The 23,878-nt window shown below is 37.9% G+C and overlaps 4 protein-coding genes across 7 annotated transcripts in view; 2 read left to right on the top strand and 2 right to left on the bottom strand.

Annotated features, from left to right (window-relative positions):
* The window catches only part of LOC121408887 (golgin subfamily A member 3-like), a 42,913-nt gene extending 32,758 nt beyond the window's left edge, over positions 1 to 10,155 (bottom strand). For both annotated transcript variants that reach the window (XM_041600576.1, XM_041600577.1), the window contains exon 1: positions 10,000 to 10,155. The gene's annotated coding sequence lies outside the window, so the exon portion shown is untranslated. The remainder of the gene's footprint in view (positions 1 to 9,999) is intronic.
* On the bottom strand, positions 2,530 to 5,766 carry LOC121408888 (zinc finger BED domain-containing protein 4-like). The gene is made up of 3 exons (XM_041600578.1): positions 5,155 to 5,766; positions 4,029 to 4,882; positions 2,530 to 3,660 (listed from the first exon to the last, which is right to left on the bottom strand). The coding sequence occupies exons 1-3, from the start codon at positions 5,728 to 5,730 to the stop codon at positions 3,069 to 3,071; spliced, it is 2,022 nt and encodes a 673-aa protein (XP_041456512.1). The 5' UTR covers positions 5,731 to 5,766; the 3' UTR covers positions 2,530 to 3,068.
* Positions 10,156 to 12,736: 2,581 nt separating the features above from the next.
* Positions 12,737 to 16,931, top strand: LOC121408886 (UPF0545 protein C22orf39 homolog). The gene is made up of 4 exons (XM_041600575.1): positions 12,737 to 12,891; positions 15,015 to 15,066; positions 15,213 to 15,325; positions 16,730 to 16,931. The coding sequence occupies exons 1-4, from the start codon at positions 12,877 to 12,879 to the stop codon at positions 16,880 to 16,882; spliced, it is 333 nt and encodes a 110-aa protein (XP_041456509.1). The 5' UTR covers positions 12,737 to 12,876; the 3' UTR covers positions 16,883 to 16,931.
* Positions 16,932 to 22,294: 5,363 nt separating this feature from the next.
* The window catches only part of LOC121408885 (trithorax group protein osa-like), a 32,183-nt gene continuing 30,599 nt past the window's right edge, over positions 22,295 to 23,878 (top strand). For 2 of the 3 annotated variants that reach the window (XM_041600572.1, XM_041600571.1), the window contains exon 1: positions 22,783 to 22,800. In XM_041600572.1, the coding sequence (XP_041456506.1) occupies positions 22,798 to 22,800 (3 nt within the window). In that variant the 5' untranslated portion in view covers positions 22,783 to 22,797. Of the gene's footprint in view, positions 22,546 to 22,782; positions 22,801 to 23,878 lie in introns of those variants that run through there. The other variant, XM_041600574.1, reaches the window with a different exon arrangement.

The raw sequence follows: 23,878 nt of genomic DNA, 5'->3' as shown, positions 1-23,878 counted from the left end.
GATTACAGGCGCATGCCACAACGCCCAGTTGTGACGTGCGTCGACCCTTAAACCGCTTATTTATGACGTACTTCCGGCTAGCAATGCCGTTTTGAAGAACAATTTATAGATAAAATTATTATTTCACCAGTACTAAAATTTATTACTTAATTATAAATAAGTGGTATATTATAACTAGTGCTGCAAGTGAGGCGCCATGTTCGGGTTCGGTTCGGTTCGGCAAGGTTCGGCAGAAATTTGCCGAACATTGGTTCGGTTCGGGGTTCGGTAATGGTATAGGCTGATAAATATATAGTTCATTCAGGTAGCGTACCGGTAGACAATTTGTACTTGATTGACTGCAATGTGCTCGCGTGTCCTCTGTCACATCAAACCATTTTATCTCTATCTTGTTGACATGAAAGTTATAGCGCTCAACGAATCAACTGTTATCTCGAATTTGATTATCTGATGACAGATATATTGGTTAACCACATTTCTACCATGGCGAGTCTTCCTCCTCGTCCATGCCTGGACCACATTTTGGATACTTGCCAAATTAACTGCGCTCGCACCAGTACAACAGGCCAACTAGGCCGGCGCATGCGCATGCAGTCCCCTTTTAAGATGATGTCCATGGTTTGATGCAGTGCGGGATCATGAATATTCATATATACAGTCCGGCCAAACGTGAGTGGCCATTGCATCACATACGAGGCAGCCCCCGCTAGTGCACTGAACTGTAGGCATAGTAGGGCCAGGGGCGTGTCGAAGAAAGCGTGCTATGTAATGCGCCTTTCGCTAATTGGCTCGATGGGTGAACTAAACCACCAATCGCATGTCGCTGATTGTCGCATCGGTACATACAGCCACGTGCATTGTCTGCTCGCGAAACTCAGCTCACCGATTGAAGAGCAAGTGCCGAAATTTCTAGGATTTCATTGGTCAGATTTCATTCGACCATGAACATACAGACCAAGTGGGGATGCGAAGTTTTACGACTGTAATGGGACAGGGGGAGTAGAGGGATCATCGAATTGTTTATGGTTAATTTGAGAAGTTGATAAGAAAAAAAACACACATAAAGTAAAGATTGGGGGCCATTTTCCCCCAAGAGATGAATGTTTCCGCATGGCTTTATCTTCGTTCAACTTTTCAACGAGGGGAAGGGGAATTTAATTAGGGGATGATGCTATATGCTATAATCATTCATGAGTGTTTGATTTTTATTTTCATCTAATTGTTAATGTTTAGGCACTGATTGCTTACTTATGGTATGACTATTTTCTAAGAAATTTATGTTCAAATAAATAAATCGGATTTCCAAACAATAATTGTCTTCATTTGTGCCTTCTTTTAGTTTCTCGTCTTTCTCACTACAACCCATCGAATTTGTTGTAAGGGGTAATAAATGCACTATTTGCAACTGATTAATTTAATTGATAACAACTTTATTTCACGTTATTTTTATTTTCAATTTAATCCTTCACAATCACTCAGGACCAATATCTCTTTTTCCTCTAATTTTTTTAAATCTCTTTTCAATTTCGATTTATATTTTACGTCAATTTCTTTATTTTTATTTTCATTATTTTTTTAGGGGGGTGGGTTCTCATTCATCATTCCTTAATCATTCTCATGATCTCACCGTACAACCACCATTTTTTTCATTGCTGTATTCACCATCTCCCCCTCTGATTTACCTCTCGGCTCTCACTCTCACTAACTCTCGGCCCTCTTCCATATTTCTAGATTCCAAACTCTAGTTTCATTCATTGACAATCATACACGCTCATCGCAGTCTACTCTCTCCCCTATTGACGATCATTCTCTCTATTAAATTATAATACTCATGATGATAGAAGCGACAGTGAATCGGTTCAGCATGCTTGGAAATTTCGTTGCTACCATTTACTGTGACTTCTATCAGCACTGTCAAGAGACATTTAAGAGAATTGAGATAAGAATAAGATATAAAGTACAACAGAGTAACATGTTTATTATTTGAAATATAAAACAACTCCAGTGATGAAAATCCGAACACAGCATTAAAGTGCGCTGAAAAACGTTAATATCAGCAAAGGAATAAGTTTACGAGACAAGGACGAATTCTCGGACGAATTCTCGGACGAATTCTGAAGTTTCTACTCTCAACCCAGTTTGCAATAAATCAACACATTCTGTGAAAGCAATGGCAACTGCCATAAAATTGGTCGGCACTAAGTTTTTTTTTCTCTCAGATTTTTTCAAAGGAGAAAAAATGAATGAGTGCTATTTTTCTTTGAACTGTTCTAAAATGCGATCAAAAGAATATACATGATTTTTTTTTTTTACTTGTAATATGGACGTGATAAACAAAACCACATTTTAAGATCTAAAATTCTATAGGGATACTCAAAGTTCCAAAACCCAAGATATTTTTTTTATGGGGGGGATAAAAATCTGATATATTAATCAGTGCAACAACTATCAAGAATAATTGAAATATAAAAAATGAGGAAGAACGAAATAAATAAATTTTCTGTTTAAAGAACAATACACTTCAAAGTTCAAACTTCCCAAATCCAAAAATATTTTTTTTCAAGGGGGTGGGAATGTTGAATCTAGAATGCTAATTAGTGAAACTATCGAAAATAATTACAAACATAAAAAAGAGCGGGGTACGAACATATGATTATCTTTCGAAAAAAGTAAAAAAAAAAATATGTCATCGAATAAAAAGAGTTGACTAGCAATTTTAAAATTTGAACAAACTCGAAACGGAAAATCATGCTATTGAAATAAGGCTTGGATTAACGACAGCTTGTAGTGATTATTTAAATTGCAAAGTCGACTACGATGAGAAAGTGGATTGTTAAGTCCGGAAATCAAATATCATTGACGTAGAAAAGGACACTTCCAAATGCATGAAAATATTAATATAAAATATCAAACAAGGTGAAAAATTATCTTTGAACAAGTTATACATGTAAAATATGATTGGCATGTATTTCAAAAATGTCCAATATGGTTAAAGTTCATAGTAAAAACAGGTTCATAACGTACATGTAATTTTGAAGATACCAACCAGTTCGCCATGTACATGAGAGTTATTTCCTGAGAAAGCGTCGATTGACTTTGATAATGGCAAGCCGCTCAAGATTTCCGGGTTTTAGTGAGCATCTCTTCTTTGTAACAATGTCCCCGGCAACGCTGAACATTCTTTCGCTCGTGACACTCGATGGCGGACAGGCGAGGTAAGCAACTGCTACAGGAGTTAATAGATGAAACATGTCAACTCTTTCCGACCAGTACCTCAATGGGTCATCATTTCCTTTCAATACTGGCTGTTGGAGATACGTGTCCAACTCTGTCTGTACGCTCTGGCGACTTAGTTGACGAGCTGGACGACGGCGATGACCGGGATCATTTTCATCCGACTCGGAAGATGAGGCTGAGCTGGACGAAACCATGGCATCTCTCATGGATGATGACAACGAAGGGCCTGGTGCATTCTCAGCTGCTTGCGCCCGACTCCGTTGTACGATGGCGGCTGGAACAGCACCCTCGTCATCGGATGATTCCATCATCACGCCTTCAACCTCAACTTCTGTCCTCGTCAGCATCACAACGACATCGACGACAGCATCTCTGATCTTCGATCTTATCTCGTTGCTCTTTGGGGCGTACTTCATCTTGTATCTGAAATTAAAATAGGAAGAGAGAAAAAAATCGATTACTAAAAATTACATACAACAAATTTTGATGCAAAAAGATTCTGATGAACACCTGATAATCCATGATTTATAACAATTCTAGCAAACAAATATAGAAATAGAATAACCTACTACAATGCACAACATTACTGTTTGATCATGTTGATGAGTTTTATTAATAAAATCCACTTTTTTATATATCAACATATCTGTTTCATGCGGTAAATGATTGGATTAATCAGATGGGGTATAATTATAATTTCATTAATCATTACTTCCATTCATGTCTGAGTCTGAATGATGATCACAAAATACACAAATAAATTGAAGTCACAAATGTCATTTATTACTCACCTAGGGTCAAAGACAGTTGATACATGAAACGTGCGAAGAATCACTTGTTCATTCAATTCCCTCTCATCTTCGTCCTCTCCTGGTGTTGGTGATGCTACCCAATCCATTCTTGTTCTCCATTTCTCACGAAGGTCATCGAGGAGTGTGCCTACATTTACAGCATGATTGGGAGAAGCACTGAGTTGACTGAGTTGTTTGCTGAAGCCCTTGATGAGAGGAATGTAATCAGCGAGTGAACTGTCATCTGATGAAACCATCAGCGTGGCCTCCTTTGATGGCTGCAAGGCATCGATGACTCCATTAAGCAGGTCGAAAACTTGGGACCAATGGGCGAATACTCTAGGCCTTTGAAAGTCTTGAAATCCTATCATGATCCTATCATTTGCTAGAGATTCGGCGGCATCTCGATATTTTAAGACAGACTTGACCATATCGAGAGTCGAATTCCACCTTGTATCAACATCCTTTACCAGTGATGTATGTGGTTGGTCAGGATAATGGAGATTGAGCAGCTCCTCGAATCTCCTCTTGACAGGATGAGAGTTTTTCACCTTGCTTACGAGAGTACGGACTGCTTTGAGACTGTCCTTTACCGCTAGCTGATCAAGACTATTCCTTGTAGTTAAGTTCAAACAATGTGCAGCACAGGGTACCCAACCCAAACTAAAGTCTCCATCCGCTGCATCAATTAAACACCTCTTAATGTTTGCCCCGTTGTCACTGACGGAGAAAAGAAGCTTCTTACGTGGGGGGAGCCACTCCGCCATTACTTCGTTCAGATGTTCCCGGATGTTGACAGCAGTCGTGGCCTCAGGAAATTCCTTCAAACTCACAAGAGCTTGACGTCTGATGAACTGTAGTGAATAAAAACAAGAGGATGATTAGAATTATGATAGCATTTAAAATAAACGCGAAAATCAATTCTCAACAAAGCAAAAAATCCTCATTAGTAATTAATTTTACTTTGATAGATTAAACAATTATAATATTAATATGACAAATTTCATGGATTTTTAAAGAGGTGAATAGCAACGAATATTAATTAGTCATAAGTAGATAAGCCCTATATTGAAGGCTTTGTAAAATATCTTCATGATAATATGTATATAAAAAATTATATTCTCACCTGGTTGTTAACTTGGTTAGTCCAGTGAAATGTCACGCACATGTATTCCCTGTTTTGATGCGATCTCCACATGTCAGTTGTTAAGCTGACCCCACACATGGCCGATGCCAATTCCTCTTTGAGGCCACTGACGACTTCTCGATAAAGTTCAGGGATAACAGTGTCCGAAAAAAATGTTCTAGATGGAACTTTGTACCTGGAATCCATCGTATTCAGTAAATGTTGAAACCCGTCATTTTCGACCATGCTGTATGGCCGCATGTCCATTGCCATCATCATGCCCACGGCCCGAGTTATAGCCTTCGCACGCTCACTTTGAGGAGGATATGAGGCCCTCCGTTCTGCTGTTTCAAGAAGCGTTAATTGTCTTCCAGCTCCTCTTGCCACTCCTCGATTCCCTGGCCGATCTCCAGGGCATTTTTCAAGATGCCTTTTAAGATTTGTCGTACTGCGATTCTTCGGATCTCGACCGCGAGATCGCTTTTCCCCACAGTGATTACAGACTGCCAAGTTATCATTGTCTGGGTCTATTTGGAAATGGTCCCACACATCGGACTTGCGCTTTCTCGCTGCCATTTTGACAAAATGAACCTCCGTTCGGGTGAAACACTCATATTTATATGAATAAATATATTTCATCTTGCCGACGACTTTCTATTGAAGGACGTCGGTGCCTTTGACGTTCTTCCGAATTTGACATGACGAACGACCAATTAATTAAAGTATAAACAATTAAACATCATATAGATGGATTGTTTATAGTCGTTGGCAACGCAATCAGTTCTGTGTCAACATTTCGTTTCAATCTTTTCTAAAAAAAAATATTAAAAGAACCCTTTAGCGGCATTCTACTATAATAAATTATCATATTCCCACTTTGAAAACAACAGTAGTTGGACCTCCCGTCTTTTGGTCGGCAAATTTAACAGAAGAAAAAAACTTCAATCAAAATTGGTGTCCTACAACATGACGAAGAACCCATTACTCAAAGTTAAAGTATAAACAACGGGACAACATGTCGAATGATTGTTAATTGTTTACAATTGGATATTTCGTTGAGTCTTAAAAAAATATTCTATGAATGGAACAGCGGCTTTCTGCTGTAGTAAATTATGATATTCCCACTTTGGAAATAACAGGAGTTGACCTCTCATCTTTTGGTCGGCAAAATTACAGAAAGAAAAAAAAAACTTCAATCAAAATTGGCGTCCTACAACATATTTGAGAAGACCGAAACTATAATTAATCATGTCTACCACTCAAGCAAATTTACCAATTCCTTTCAGTTAATGTAGGTTTATCTCTCTCGTATACTTCAACTAAATATTTATTTTCCCTGTCACTATCGAACGAAAGTAGGCAATTGCGACACTTGGATTTACGATCCTCACCTTCTATAAGGTCACTTTACGCTCATGCTACGGTCACACCTGCAAACCGACCACAGCACGAGGTCAAACATGTCAAAAGACCAGTTATTACTCTGACTTTTTCATACAACCAATGACGTGCTTGCAAACGATCAATTTGGACTGGGGTCTGTTTTGTTGGTGTGACTAGGTTTGTATTAGTTTAATAGCATTTTCAAATTTATTGATTCCACCTTTTCGATTTATCCTCTTTCCAGGGCATCATGAAGTATTACTCTCGTGTATGGTCTTGTTAGTTTTTAATAACATCAAAGCAAAGGCAAAAGTCCATCAAAAATTATGAAAGTTACTGATTCAGTGGGGTTTTTATTTAAGGTCGCATGTAAGCATTTCCGCCATGTTATGTCAAAACTTGTTTCAAAACGATGCAAAAAATATGTTAATATCTGCATCTTCTATGGAAGAAAGACAAAAATTCTTAACCGTTTGAAAATTCTAATTTGTCAGATGTATTTTTATACGGGAAATTGCCTGCATTGTAATGAAATCACTACACGTCATATAACTTTCTAATTGTCGATGGATTTTCGCCTAATCAAAATCAATATAATTATCCGAGATTTCTGCTTCTTGAAGTGGAAACATATTGCGAATTTGATTTGGCAAATTCTACTGATAAAAAAAGATGACTTCACCTCATCTCATTTATTTGTATTGCGTCTCTCCTTTCCATCTCTAACAGTGACTCACTTTATTTTCCACTTTCACTGGATCTCTCGTTTTCAAAACACTTCACTTCTCTCTAAAATCACGAAAAGTATAGAGAGCCGACACCCCAATAATAATGTCAATCACCTCAATCAGATCTTTATTCTCTGCCGCAACAATACACGAGTTACGATCTTAATCACATCGTATCGTAGTTCGTAATATTAATGGTACTTCTCTTTCACTTTCTTTATTGAGATCGTTCATTCAAAATACTTAAAATATTTTCAAATAAGAATCTTCTTCGCCACCTAAAAAACAACGATATTTAGATAATTAAATTTAAACAATGAACACTCATACAGTTTTGGTTTTCTTTAAAATGCTTCGGCGATTCGGCCACAGAGCGAGAGATGATGAAGCCAGTATAATGATAGCGCAAGATCGCGCAACATCATTCATCGGATCTCCTTTCTTTATCATGGCCGTAAAAACCACAATGTCAACATGAAAATGAAAACAAAGTCTAGTAACCGCAAAATAAGCGCATACTTCCAACATACAATTGCAAAGAAGATTAAATAAAGAAGGCACAAATATAATGATTAGAAAGGGTATATAAACTTATTAGCTGAAAGCCGTTTTTTTTTTTGCCGAACTTCCGAACCAAGTCTTAGTGTTCGGTTCGGTTCGGAAGTGCCATGTTCGGCGAACTACCGTTCGGTTCGGCGGTTCGGCTACAGCACTAATTTATAACCACCTTATAAATTTTAGCATTATATATGATTTTCTTGAAAAACCTAGGGCAGTCATTTCTAGATTGAAAAAAAATGGTACCCCATCTCTTCGCACTTATTCACTTTGCACACGATTCGGAGATTTTGATGACAAAGGCTGCATTTTGAGGCCGTCACATGAAATGCCCTGAATTTATTATTTTTCCACCATTTTGAGTCAGACTTTTTTATGAATACCTGTTTACGTATTGCATGTGTAAAGTTCATGCTCGTTGCGTATATTCTTTTACTAGAATCGCGCAGATACACGGGTGCGCAGACTTGGGAGACCGTGCAGACATGGGGGAACCGACCATACAGTAGAGGTGCTGGTCCAAAAATTGGGATTGTCCCAGAAAACAAGGATATCCTCATAAACCAAGACAAATCATGTCTTGATAAATTGAGACTGTCCATGTTTATGGGGACGTTTTTTTTCACTTCCTTCTACGGGACAAAGACAGCAATTAAGGAAATTGAGAGTGCTAAAATAGATTCAGCACAACGAACAATTGTGTACAACGGATAGCGGAGCGTGAACGTAGCGGTCGTGTACAGTTTTGCTTATTACATGACGTCATCCAGCCCCTGCCGAGAACCAATTTATGAATGAAAATATAGTAAGCATGCGCAGTGCAAGCCTTTTATTTCCTCACACAGAATTCCACCAAAACAAGTGTGCAATTCTCTATCACCTCGTACCAAAATCGACCTAGAATTTCACTTTCCCGTATTTTATATGAATTATGAAAGGTATTCTCGGAGGATCTATTTTCTCACCGATACTGCACAGGTAAGCAAATTTCGATTACTTCTTGCTTTTCCGTCAAAATCTTACGAATTAGCGTCTATATGCCATCGTGTTCGTTGGAATTTGTAGAGTCTATCGCAACGTGCACAAAGTCAATTGGCTTCCGGGTTTCGGAGCGTCGCCTGAATATGCATGAAATTGCAGAGTTTCGATAATTTTCGATCGATACCGGAGCGATCCGATCACGAACCAAAACTATTTACGGCGTACACAAAGTGACCGGATATCGTTATCGCTATCGATACTTCCGCACGTAGTCCGAAGGAATTATTTTTGGGACCACGTGGTCATGACGTGATCTGCGCGATTGACCAATCAGCGGTCTTCGAATCGCTGTGCGGAGACGATCTATCCGTTGTACACAGTCTATGGACAATTGTTCGTTGTGTTCAGTGACCTCAATTCCCCCCAGTTCACCGTCTATTTTTCATGACTTACCGTCTTCCAATAATCTTGTTATGAAACCTGATTTGTTTACATTGACTAGCACACTTGATTGGTGTCGGCACTTGACAGGTGAATGAACTTTCCTAGATTTCTTGTGTGAAGAAATCCTTATAAACTGAGACAGTTCCTGTAAACTGGGACGATCCCAATTTTCTGACCAGCGCCTCTACTGCCATACGTGATTTTTTGTCTTAAAAGATGGATTTCCTAGGGAAATCCATCTGTTTTGGAATTTGGTCATTTTCTTATGCGTCTATGGGAAGAGTGTCAAGACGTTAATGATGAAGAACTAAATGTCAGGATTTTAAGTCATCATCATTGCACCCTCAAGACTATTTTTTCCCCACCTTTTTTTTTCGGAGTATCAGATTCCGAGCCGAATGTGACATTTTAAGTACAAAAACAAACAAAAAACGGTTTTCGCTGAATGTTATTGTTAGATCTAACATTAATACGTTGTCTGTACGTACGGGCCTCCAACTCCAAGCTCTTCAGTCTATGTATTGGTGGGTGTGCCAACGCAGTTCAGCGGAACAATCACAAAATTACAGAGACTGAAGCAATTTGGTCTAGATAGGCCTAGGCCTACTGCATTGCCAGCAGCGCAGCCCGGCGCGGCTCTCACTCTCAGCTCAGCGCGCCGCCGCAGCGAGCAAGCGCAGCTCACAAAGCCAAAATTGAACTTTTCACAAGGCCATACGGTAAAGCTTGTTCACTTTTTCATTACACTTACAGTTTGTTAACAATCATATGATGAAGAGTGATGATACACCTTCAGATCGTCCCTTGACTGGACCCTAAAACGGGGCAAAAGAGCCAACGAGATCGAACCTCGAGCTCAGTAGCTGATACTACCAACGTCACTCAGAACTAACTTAGCGACCATTAACACAAATGCTCGCCAATCGAAGATATCGACCGAAAAAACAATGTACTGTGTCTTCTATAAAGCGCAGAGAAAAGATAAAAATCCTTTTCTCTGCACTCACCAAACTCACAAAAAATTGTTTTGAATGAACCAACAAAATTAAAGATGCATACCTCAGATCTAAGTTAGTGTTGGGTAATTTCACAAAGCATAGGTAGCATGAATAGAAAAAAAATTATCTCCGTACAGAATTGACAACTTTAGCGCTAGATTTACAAGAAGCTCTCTTGATTGACCCGGGGATTATAGGTTTCTTTAGACCTAGTATTCGTTGAATAGTATAGAGTTATCTGCTCCCTAGCTCATGTCATTATCATTTCATTTCAAATATCATTGTATAAAAACCATGCATTAGACAACTCTGCCAAAAAATTATAAAACAAATAAACATAAAACTAACAATAACAAGCAAATGCAGTTGAGTAGGTCTGTCGGCCAGAACTTTTTTATTATTTTTTTGTTATCGTAGATAAAAGTTATATGCATGAGCTATATGTTTGTTCCCAGGACAAATTTCCAATTGAATACCCTATAGCTAGCTTGAATATCCAAATTGAATACCAATTGAATTGCAGCTATTGAATTGGCACTGAATTGGTTTTAATTTGGAGTATATGGAAAGTAAGTGGGTATTCATTGAAACCGATAAATGATACATACCCATGAAACCATTTGACTATTGGTCCCAATGGTTTCAACTGGAAATCAAGCCTTTATATTGGTCTCAATTGGTCCCAAATTTGGACACCAAGAGAAACCAATAACTGCAATATTAGTTTCAATTTGTGTCAAAATTGAGGACCAATTGGGGAAGCAATTGGAACTTCTAATTGGCACAAGTAAAATTAGTAGAACAGTAGGCCTATTATCTCACCAGGAAATATGAAAAAAATTCCACCAATATCTGCGAATACTGTAGAAGCCAACCGGTGTGTTGGCTCAGTTGGTAGAGCGTTCGTCTCACAACCGGGAGGTCGGGGGTTCAAACCCCGGCCGCGTCAGACCAAAAGACGTTAAAAGATGGGAGTTGCTGCAACCCTGTTTGGCGTTCAACAATTAGGGATAGAGCCTCGTCGATCTGGCGCTGCACGGTGGCTGCTGGGCCCACGATCAATTGGGCAAAGCAAATTTTCGGAGTATTTCATTTCAAGTCTATATTTCGAACAATAAATTATGGATTTTCATTTGTTCATATTGTCTATAAAACGACAGAGATATTGTGCAGACTTTTATTCCTTCTTGCGATAGAGCGTGTGTGTGTCACTAGCGTACCTAGGGGGGGGAGCAGGGGGCAGATTACCCCCCCCCCCCGACGAGTCACAACTTATGCAAGGGACGTACCCTTGCCCCCCTGACGAGTCACAATTAAATGATCCCTGACATGTCTGAAAGCAATTCGGCATTTGCAGGGTCCCATTGTAGTTTTGATTTTGATTTATTTATTTATTTCCATTCAAACAAAAGATATAATCCAAGTACAGTGTAAATACATGTTCAAAATAATACAAAATAATAGTTTCATTGGGGACCAAAATTAAAGACCTATTCAGAAGATACATTGGAACCAGTTGGCCCCATTAATAATAGGCTTACATAAGAATATATATAGCGCACTTTCCACACTGTAAAAACTGTGGCCAATTGCCAACTGGTTCCAGTTGCCCAATTGGTTTTAACTGGAACCAATTGGCAACTGGTTTTCAATTGGAACCAGTTGTTCCAATTTCCCTATTGAAACCAGTTGGCCAACTGGTTTCAATTGGGTTTGCTTTAATTGGTTTTAACTGGATTTTGGTCCTGGGTGGTGTCGCGTCGCATAGGTTTTGTCTGGATGTGTCCTCGGAAATAGGCCTATAATGATTGATTAGACATGTTAGATGCATAGCGCGGACCTGTATAAGCATTGTTGCATTTCAAAAAAGATGAGAATGTGACTTTTTTTTTATAGAATTGCTCAAGGCGAGTTTGGCTAGAGAAAAAAATATTGGCAGATATAGCCTATAGAACTTGACAACTTCCTCCAAAGACTATAGTATTGTCAAATATTCTGCATTAACCATGCAGTTTATCTTTTCGATGATCATAGATAGCTACATGACGAAGTTTAAAACGTACAAATACGACATTTAAAGTTGGCCATGATAATTTCTTCTTCAGTAGCCAAGCCTAGATTGATTTACCTGCTCAGATCGAATGCTTTCCAACCCAGTATGAAGCTTTCAGTCTTTTTATCCTATTTTATTTTGAAACGTCGTGTCCTTCCCCGGGTCCTTCCTATATCAAACAGCTTTATCATAATGTTGGTCGCTTAGCTTCATATATTTTTTTAAGTATTCTTGTCCCTCGTAAAATAATTCCTATGTATAGCCCAAATTCTCACCTTTCAATCACATGCTTTAATTTTGTTTGAATGTTTGACCATTTGAAACAACGTGTTAACTTTCTATCAGTGTTTGGTCTGCTAACTTTATTTGTTTTCTAATGGTCGCTCGAAATGGCATTACGTGTTTTGCCTACGCAACTCGCGCGAGTGAACACTTCCGCCCTGGCCCTGCTAAGTACGGGTACTAGCTGCGTATGGCATGCACATAGGCATCGTTGCTCGCACAATATGTCTGCCCCATGTTGCCTGACTGACTTTTGTTGGTGGTTGAGAAAAAGGCAGGGTGACCAAGAAGATTGATGAACATGATGGAGGTCAGTAGTCAAGTGGACATATGCCTCTGGTGGTTCGTTTTTGCCAAGTGAATCAACTTGGACTTGGACCAAGACTGTCTTGGAGTCTTTGTTGATTGAATGGACCGCCAGAAACAACCGGCGCGGCATGACCGGGGAAAACCCGGCCCGTCCATGTGGGAGTGGGCGTGGCATATGGGTGTGGTCATTTTGACAATTGTTTCATTTATAGTTTGAATCCACATGAATGAGAAAATTTGTAATTGTGGTTTGACGGTCGGGAAAGAGTCCCATATGCACCCCCACCCAAGTCTTGCCAGACTAATCCAATTCTTTCACTTCATATTTTTCTATCGATTCTTTCCCCATGACTTTAGTGTTTCTTAATTGGGACTCAAACTCACCTCGTAACTGCAGTCAAGACCCACTCAAGGGTTCATTACATGCTGACGCACACTGAAAAATCATGGAGCTGTTGTAGCTCTATGGAAAAATCAAGTGATAGTGGCGTCTCAACACCCGAGACCTACTATAGGAATCCATATGCACTGCCAAACATGGTTCTGTGTGCGAGGTATACTAATATTAATAACCTCGCACTCATAATGATGAGTGGTCAGTACCTGTCAAAATGCTAAACAATAATCAGAAATTTTCAAATTCCCAGAAAAGATAGATCTATTAAGGTTGTAGTTCTACCTACTCTGCAACAAATCTGAATGAAGCCACTAGTCTTGTTGCAGATCCAGAGCTACCAAGTCTCACGCATTATGCGTGAGACTCAAGCCCCGGGGGGGCCACTTACGTTGACGAGTGGATACCATGCGCGACCAAAAAAACACGTAAAAAGGATGTCTTTTTCACGATGGGCACGTTACGTACGTAACGTGATAAGGGTGTCAAAAACACAAAAATAATGAAAAAGGGTATCTATTTCACTAGGAAAATTACGTGTTTAGGGTCGAAATTGTCGGGATGATAAAACAAAATTAAAATGTTTTATAAAGGATGTCCTTTTTGCCCCAACGCTTCGTGTTTAGAGTCCGATTTGCGCGAGGTGTAGAAGGTGGGGTCGTACTAAACCAAATAAGGTAAAGCCGACGACCGAAGGACCCGTAACAATAAAACATTCCTGTACTTGTTTAGGGGTTCATTTCAGGGAATATTTGCCAAGAGTATCGTTTTGTTTCCAATACTTGTTAAGGGTAGGGTTTCACACGCCAATACTTGTTAAGGGGTGCATTTTCAGAATATGGAAATTACGTGTTTAGGGTGCTTTTCGAGACCCCGTGGTCGCGCATGGTATCCACTCGTGAATGGAAGTGGCCCCCCCGGGACTCAAGCATTTTGGACTCTTGTTCATCCCCTCAAATCTCTGTCTCACGCAACTATCATAGCCTATCCCCATATACATTGTACACTATGTCTGTGATCTCACTCAGATTCACAGAAAATCTCACGCATAGCTGGTCTTTGAACTTGGCATCTCTGCAGATCATCAATTTCCAATTAAAAAAATAACGTAAATTCAGAATTTTAGGGGTGTTGGAACTTGGAGTAACATGTATGATCACCCTGACAAAAAGTTTGTTGTAAAAATGCCAGAAGGAAAAAAATATATTGATGAGTGTTTGAGGAAATCCACCTAAGATAATTAAAGTTTGCAGATTTTTAAGATTTTGATCATAACAAGCTTATACATATAAAGTGCATAAGTTTGAATTTTTCACTGGCTCATGATGCCTTTTTTTTCTATCAGGAGCAGGTGTGAATGATTTTTTTTCATAATACTGAAGTTACAAACCATTTTCAATGTTTGAGAAAATAACATTTCGATTATTTTTTTTCGTTCAAAATATATGGGGAAGTTTCTGGCATATGATGTTTAAATATTTATAGATAAAATTCTATTAACTTTTGTAATCTTTGATAGATCTTCTGCAAACCTTCCTAAATATTTTTCATTATTTTTTCTGCTACTTTTTATGAGGGTAAACTTCCTTATTACACAGGAATAACTCTTCTGAGGATTTTTTTTTTTTTACAAATTCTGAAATTTGATCGGAGGTGCAATTATTAGTTGAAGCTTTTGTCTAGTGTTTGAGTTAATAACTTAAGTTTTCTCTCTATTATTTTTCATACAGAACCAAGAGGAAGCATGCATGAAATTCTTAGAAAAATGGCTGGAATGTAAATGTAAGTAGCTGTTTTTGCTAGGTATACTTGTACAACTGCTTGATGGATGATTTCATTGTCTTAGGAAGTGACATAGTTGGATGAGATATGAGATGTCTTGATATTGAAAGACATTCTTATTCTTCTTTGTTACTCCTATATTTCAGCTCTAGGTGGTCAGTTCCACAGCTACTATGTATACGGGGAAAGAAGAGACTGCACTCAACTCAAAGAAAATTACGATCTCTGTCTGAAGAGGGACTCGTGCCCTGAGGCAAAGGTAAGATGTTAATGGGAGAATTCTCTCACTTCATATGTGATATCCAAACATAAAGGTGATATTTCCTGCACGCTAATATAGCAACTTGTCCCCCAAATTAACATGCTGACACCATTGTTCTTTGTATAGTCATTAAATGGTCCAATGAAATTGGAGTGCATTGAGTAAAGGAATGGCAAGCAGCAAATTTTAATGCTAACAATATCTAATGATAGGTGAGGAATCTCTGTAAATGAACCTAATTCCAAAGTAATTTTCATCAAATATTTTTATTTGTGTTTACCTTCAGAATTTGATTGGGTGTGTGTACTGGTGAACCTCATATTTGGAGGAGGAAGAACTGGAAGAGATGGGGATGGGGTATACAACCCTATTCCAATTTTTCTCAGATGACAGAAAAGGGTTGTCTTCGATGATGTAGCAATCTGTCTGTTATATAGGAAAGGAAGTTTCTTAAACCATTTGGCCTCTTTTTATATGCCTTAAATGTTTGCTGTTGTTGTTTTTATGAGAGGGTGGTTATTGTTTTGTAACTTATGAACTATAATATGAAGTGAATGACTGAACAAAATAGCAAGGTTTAGGAGTTTTGGAGTGATAGCTTTGATTACATCCTCCTCCCCATATTTATCATTTGTAGTGGTTAATTACTTAGGCATTTTGTGTTAAGTGACATATATATTTTTATTTTGTGGTTGATATGTTTCTTTTTATATTCTATATACTGACCTGGATGGAGGTAATGGGGTATGGGATGGAAAACCTGTGGGTCATGGTAATTTAGTTAACCTTCTCCAAACCCAGGCAACCCCTTCATCTCTTTTCTTGGTCCTTTGTATTATGTCACATATTGTTTATGTAATTTGTATTGTATAATTCATGTATTTTGAAACGCAGAATAAATGATAATAGCAATAGTAATAAAATAAGGATTATTATGTTTCATGTAAAAATGTATTTCTAACTTTAGTAAATTTGTTCTGTTTTATAAACCAATCAATGATCATGAACATTTGTGTATTCAATGGAAACACTTATTCTTGATTTTGCATTGACTCAATAATTTTGTTTTTTTAGGACATTTTTTTGTGCGTTCAATTATCATGATTATTATTCACATTAATTCAACATTAAGTATGCATTTTATTCAATTCAATGTTGGTGTATTAAATGATGACGAAATTTAAAAATCTGTGAATTTGATGAATAAAAGTGCATTCAATAATTGATACAATCACTAGCTACTAGTATGTTTCCACCCATTCAATAATGGTGTATTTTGCATTCAATTATTATATAATGCATTTAAGTTGTTGATATACATTCAACTGATATGCAATCAATATATAAAATCGTAGATCCCATTTGATATCCAGTTTTGCTGCAAATTGTCCTTCCATTCAGAATTCTCTGGAGGAAAGAGAAGCAAACCTTGCTAGAGAGAACTCTTGTTTGTGGGAATTGAGATCCCATCCTCCCAAAGACTGGCCTAAGCCCGGATCTAGCGTTCATCTGAAGTCCTCTGCAGAACAGATACGCATCACTAGTTGTCAATAGAGGTCAACTTTCATAGACAGTGCCTTCCAAAAGCTAGTGTAATAAAGCTCTAAAAGTCTTCCCTTTTAATGATTATGCTTTGAAATTGAGATTTCAATATGCAAAGTATACTGGTGGTATTTTAAACATGTAGAAATCATGGAAGGTCCATGATAATTTACAATTTCTTGCTAAAAAGTCACATCATTTTTAAACAAGAGAATATGAATAAGCTGAATCATTATCTTTTATCAGGAATCATTTGATTATGCCCTGTCCCATAAAAAGAATGGTATACTAAATTCAATAACTCTAGAGATGATACTAGTATATCAAGCAGGGAAAAGTATTTTCTCTCCATGTGCTATTATTCCCTTCTACTTTTTATCTTAAATCATCTATGATGTGGTCAAGTCAGAATCCAATAATGGTCGGGCTAATGATATTTGCAAACTGCATACTAATTAGAGAAGTCGTTTCCGAGTTTTAAAAGCAAAATGTAATAAGTTTGTTTTGAACTAAGTGGAATGGGGCTTGTTTACAACCTGTACTTTGTAACAGACATTTATCATGTTCATAAAGCAGATTGTATACTTTGTAAATCTTAGATGACTAATCATGCTAATTATGACCTTCCATATTTAAGATTGTGATTTATTAAGCCAATCACAACTCAAGATAGGACTTATAGTCATGTTGAATGAAATTTAATGAATACAGTAACCTCAGTTAATGCTACCATCCCTGGAAACCTTGTTTGTGATTGAATGAGCACTGTGTCCTTTGTCCCATTAATCGATAGATACTATTAAGGAAAATCTTTGTTTGCTATTTCTACTAAAAATACAGACTGAACAAGTTATCAAATTTGGCTTGATCAAAAGATATCATGTGTATTGCTTTCAGGTAAGGGTATAGATCATATATCTGCAGCTTTTGATATCCCATATTAAATGATAAATTTACTTTTATAGGATGTCTGTGGCATGTAGATTTTTATGAAGACAAAATTAATCATATTGCTCATTCATTGATCTTGAAATCAGGTGAGACTCGTGGTTTGCAATCCATGTTATTTAGGACTGATTGCATTGATCATTATGTGCACTCAATCATACAAATTATCACACTAATCTATTGCTAAAAATTTTGTCACTGGTCCTAGCTCAACAAAGACTAAGAAAATAATTACTGAAAATTTGTACAAAGAGTTATAAATAATTTATGACATGTTAATTTCTCAGACATAAACTAGCTCAATGATATTCCATTCTGAAGTATGTCTTAACAAACTGGATTGTTTTTCTACATTTTCTAGTAAACAAATGTATAAAACTAAAATATTTTTATCCTGATGGTTTACTAGGCCTATCTATTTCTATGTTCAGGTTCTAAATCAAAATAAATAGAATATAATTAAGTATAAGTTTTGTACTCTATTCTTATCTTCGTTCAGTGGATAAGAATATAGAAGTGTATTATGTCATGTTCATGAAGAGATATTGCGAATAACATGAACTTCAACCAACATGTTATGTATGTGCAGCTATTTTTCTTAATTTTTTTTTCTCCTGGTAGACATGGTAGACATAATATTCTGATGGTTCTTATCATTTTACCATAAGGTTATCACATATCATACTGTGCAATATGAAAAGATATTAGGGCGAGAGAGAGAGAGAGAGGGGGGGGGGGATGCCACTGATATATTTATACTTTAAATATTATGGTATTTTGGAAGTGACATCTATTTCTATATTTTGTTTAGCTTCATAAAAGGTTTATTTATATTTCATTTTGTATCAAAACGAACCATTTTTTCTCATTGGAACTTGTAATCCTGATATGATAATCATCAGGTTTAATTGAATTTAAGCTCCTTGTTCTGTTCAACGAAATTGTTTTTAATGTATTATGTTTTCTGTAATGTTTTGTTTTTGTTATTATATTGAAACTTGACAAATAAATGTTAAATTTTGGATACTGAGCTTATTCATATGTATATATTTGTTATTCTTGATATATATATTCAGCTAAAGTGCTATTTTATTTCTTATCATTCAAGAAGCACATCAAAAATAATTGTCAAGTTCTTTTCAAACGGTGGAGTACTCTAAAACCAAAACATTCTTGGGCAGATTCTGTAGAATTGAAACAATGAATAAATGTGAAAATAAAAACGGCAAAATGCAACAGCTTCAACCATCATCGATCACCTTTTCTTCAGCCAGGCCGGGTTACACTAAAACCGAACTATATGCCGAATATAATTTCGGACTGATTCTGCCCGAGTATGTCCTGATTTTGATGGATTCGGAACCTTTCCGTCTCTAATTCGGGAATCAAATCGAATCAAAATAATTTGGGAGGGATGAGAATCGGCTAGTTTTTAAGTGTTCAAAACCAGGAGAATACCCTCCAAAATACCCCCGAATGTGGCCACAACGAAATTCATTCGGGCCACATTCGAGATGCAATTCTTGGTCCCGTCGCCCCGTCACTGAATCAACCGACTCTTCAGCCGTAAAGAAATTCGATCGACCACTCGCTGGTTATCCCCCCCTTACTATTCAGCTCTCTCGATGCATTTATGTTTCGAAAGCTGCTGGAGTAAGAATCACTGGCATACGTCTTAAATCCGGCCCGGGAGAGATGGGGGTGTTCATCGACCCCCCCCCCCGGCCTCCACTTTTTTTTGGGGGGGATGCGTGCCTGTACAAAGAGTAACGATGAGTTACTGATGACTAATTTAATCAAAGCCGTTAATGAAACATCTAGGCATAATAAGATAGCTATAATTAATACAACAATCTGATAAATATTTCAAGTATTAATTTTGCTCAAGATTTTTAATGTTGCATCATCTCCAAATAATTTCGCGCTCGCATTATTTCTTTACGTTCTATTTTTTTTTACGATTACAAATTAAGCTGACTAGAGTATCCGGTTTCGTGTAAATACCCCAAAATTCCAGCGCTGTGCGCTCGCATTACTTCTTTATACGACTGATAATTCATGTCCAGGCTCTGCGTTTTCATGTTCACGAATTTAATCAAAATGTGCTGGAGATAATATCCGGTTTTCAGGTCAAGAAAGTTAAAAATATCAGTACGTGCGTTGATCGCGCTCGTTGTCATAAATTTTGTCAATTACAGCTAAAGAATGTCTCTCTCAGATCAGTATCATTTTGGCAGGAATGATCTCGCGTCGAAGGAGAAGAATTAAGAAGAAAAAAGTGAAGAAGGAAGAAAGAAAAGGGGAAAGTATCATCTCCACTTAATAAAATGATTTTTCTCGGGATTTTCTTTTGTTTTATAGTATTATAAAAGACGATAACAAAATTTATTAAAAGTCGATGGCCCAAATCCAGGAGCAGTTGCTTCTTTTCCATTGCGGGATCGTTCGGATAGAGAAAGGGGGGGGGGCGGTGGATCCAGTGGCGTATCTACGGGGGCACGTGCCCCCTCCCCTTCATCAGCTGGCACTAAAAGAAACGGGGAAAGAGGGAGAAAGATAGAGAAACGGTGGAGGGGGGAGAAGAAATTATGAGTATGCTCAGCGGCTGTTATATTATAATGTATCATAATATATACATTACAATATTACATAAATATTTTTTTTTCACTTTATGAAACAATTTGCTTAGGGCCAGTGTGTTCATCACTCTTAGTGATTGTCTGTTTAATGAGATAAGTAAGTGGATTAAATGGTATAAGACATCCCGCTTTTAAGTCTGACTGAATATGCAACAAATTTTCTCGAACTTTAAGCTTCTATTATTTTATGTAGTTACATAAGCTTCTTTATTTCACTACTGAAGTGATTCCCCCTTTTAAAGTCTGCAAATAAAACATTTCCATTCTGTGCTTACGTTCGCATTGGTAGATTTGTGAGAAACCGTATGTCTGCTCTTCATGAATTCCTAACAAGAGTCCTTAAAATGCCCCTAGTATTCTGAATATAAAAAAATGAGCTCGCACTTAGCGCTCGCATTATTTGGTCAGTATACTCGAAATGTGTATATGGTCTTTAGAATTCCTATATACAAACAAGCATTAGAATGCCCCTCTTGCTTAATCCTTAACTCCTTAATTGCTTCATCCCGGGGGGGGGGGCCACTTCCATTCACGAGTGGATACCATGCGCGACCATGGGGTCTCGAAAAGCACCCTAAACACGTAATTTCCATATTCTGAAAATGCACCCCTTAACAAGTATTGGCGTGTGTAACCCTACCCTTAACAAGTATTGGAAACAAAACGATAATCTTGGCAAATATTCCCTGAAATCAACCCCTAAACAAGTACAGGAATGTTTTATTGTTATGGGTCCTTCGGTCGTCGGCTTTACCTTATTTGGTTAGTGTTGGGGCAAATATAGGACATCCTTTATAAAACATTTTAATTTTGTTTTATCATCCCCACAATTTCGACCCTAAACACGTAATTTTCCTAGCGAAATAGATACCCTTTTTTCATTATTTTTGTGTTTTTGACACCCTTATCACGTTACGTACGTAACGTGCCCTATCGTGAAAAAGACATCCTTTTTACGTGTTTTTTGGGTCGCGCATGGTATCCACTCGTCAATGTAAGTGGCCCCCCCCCCCCCCGGGTGCTTCATGCATGTTTAACACAGGTCTGGCATTTTTTTCCTTCTCAGGCTCTCTCTCCCTCTTGCATGATCTTGAGTTTTACACCTTTTTTTTTAAAGGCCTACCCCATCTGCTGCTTTCTCCCTTCCGTTACTCTTTCACCTTCTTCACTTTGAGTCTTCGCTGGCCGTTAATTATCATTGTAAAAACTGCTTTGAGAGCAAAATTTGCCTAACGGACCAGGCATATGGAACAATATTTACAAACTCACATTTTTTTACAAGATTCTTTCTCGTGTCATTTGAGTCATATGTAGACAATATTTTGATATGTATTGTGGAACTGTGTCTCGGTTGTGAAATTGGCTTCCTGTCGGCCGGTGCAATACTGATGAGGGGCCAAAAAATATATATTTTTGGCCCTTAATTTTCCGCGTTGTTTTTTTCTGCGCATTTTGTCCACTCTTCAGTGGCAAAAGGCAGTGACCTCCCCGCGGGGGGGGGGCTGATTCTTTGTTTAGATCAAGAACATACCACATTTCATGCGTAAATTAATTGGCTTAATATATTAGCGAGCTAAGATCATGGTACCGAAAGTGACCTTTATAGTTTTAATCAGTAAACAAATCTAATAAATAGCGAGCTTTCTAATTTCTGGTACTTGATCTATATCTTCATCCAGCAATAGGTCCAGGGTCTAACCCTCCCCTTCCCTGCCTCATTTACGACCCCCCCCCCCCCCGCCCCGAAGAAAAAAAAATATTACTATACTACAAAGACTGTACTGCTGAACAAAACAAGTGCTAGCTTGCGCTTGCGATGTTGTTTACATCCGGGTATTCGTTTAAATGCTTCTGAATTTTGTCCGAATATTGTTTTGTGTGTGAGCTCCGTCGCCGTTTTTCACACAGTTGACCTTTCGCATATGTCCTTATGTTGTGCTGTCATAGTATTCTTTGGATATTTTGAAAAGTGTACAGTTTGCAGTTTTTTCTTACATCTTCTCTTCTGTAGCGGGGCTGTGCTGAGCGAAGAACCAGTCAAGTTTTGAAAGAAGGTACCCGAGCCGAGACAGGCTGACAGACGGGCAGGTAAAGAGTGGTAAATGCATACAGCATAGGCTACTTACTATATCACATGTTTGAATGTGCGATGAAATGCGTTGTGTGCTTGCTTACATACCGTCGACTGTATACTCATACGTCATAGAGACCATTGCATTGCCGTGCTTCTTGCCGTGGTGACGGTCGACTCTGAGGCGACGTGTCCATTTCAAAATGTTCAAGTCAATAAGATTTTAAGTCTAATTTCTAACCAATCCATTTCTGATTCGAAAATTTCGAATGGTTAGTAACGAGATTAAGAATTAGTGTCCTAGAATAGATCTTCTAAGTTCTAACTTTTAGTCTTGAAATTGATGAGTGTTTTTTGTCTGATCATAATGTGATGATGAAGACAAGTTCAAGTTGTGGAGTCATTCTCATTGTTCTACTGGGAGTTGTATTGTTATTGTTACTAGGCTGAAGTTTTGAAAAAAAAAGTCTGAGGGGTAGGGGGGGGGGGGGGGGGAATGCTAGTTATGGTGAGACTACCACATATCGACCACATCTTTTGAAACCGACCACCTTGCGCGCGTTAAAATCATTGCGTATAACAAGCGATACGCGAGGGAGAATAATAGGCACAGTGACCATAGAAACGACAAGAATCGATTTTACGAGAAAAAAAAGCAACAAAAAGTAAAATTTAGTAGAATTATTCAAAATTGTATTGACCAAACCCATGCAAACCCCGCTGAAAAACCAAGAAATACGATAGGAAACGGCTTTAGAACAAATATCCGTCGTCAGTCGTCGAATCATGCGCCGGAGCTCGCAGTGGAAGTAGTGAGGCGATTATTTAGCATCTTGACATAGAACTGATTTGAAAGAGTAAAAATATTTCGCAACCGCTACAAGAATCGGCCATAAACTTAGTGTACCGCGGGTGGTCGGTTTCAAAAGACGGGTGCAAATGAGCAAACAGAAAATCGTCGCATTCGTTGTTCGTCGATATATACGCGGATTGAATCGGAGATGCCGAGCGAAACATGGGATTCTGATCTGCTCCATTTTCTGCACAAATGAGACGAAAACTGGGTAAAATTGATGAATATTTTCACAGATACGATGCTTAGAAGATTAGGTGGTCGATAAGGGGTAGTTCCAACCATAATTTGAAATAAAAAATTTGAAGCCTAATGTTACAATTCGCTATATACGATTGTAATGAAAGTATCATGTATGGTTGGAACTACCCCTTATCGACCACCTAGTTCTAAGCATTGTCTCTGCGAAAATATTCATCAATTTGACCCAGTTTTCGTCTCATTTGTGCAGAAAATTGAGCAGATCAGATTCCATGTTTCGCAAGGCGACTCTGATT

This window comes from Lytechinus variegatus, chromosome 2, assembly GCF_018143015.1.
Source record: "Lytechinus variegatus isolate NC3 chromosome 2, Lvar_3.0, whole genome shotgun sequence".
NCBI classification, from domain to species: Eukaryota; Metazoa; Echinodermata; class Echinoidea; order Temnopleuroida; family Toxopneustidae; genus Lytechinus; species Lytechinus variegatus.
This window is presented reverse-complemented; position numbering and strand designations above follow the sequence as displayed.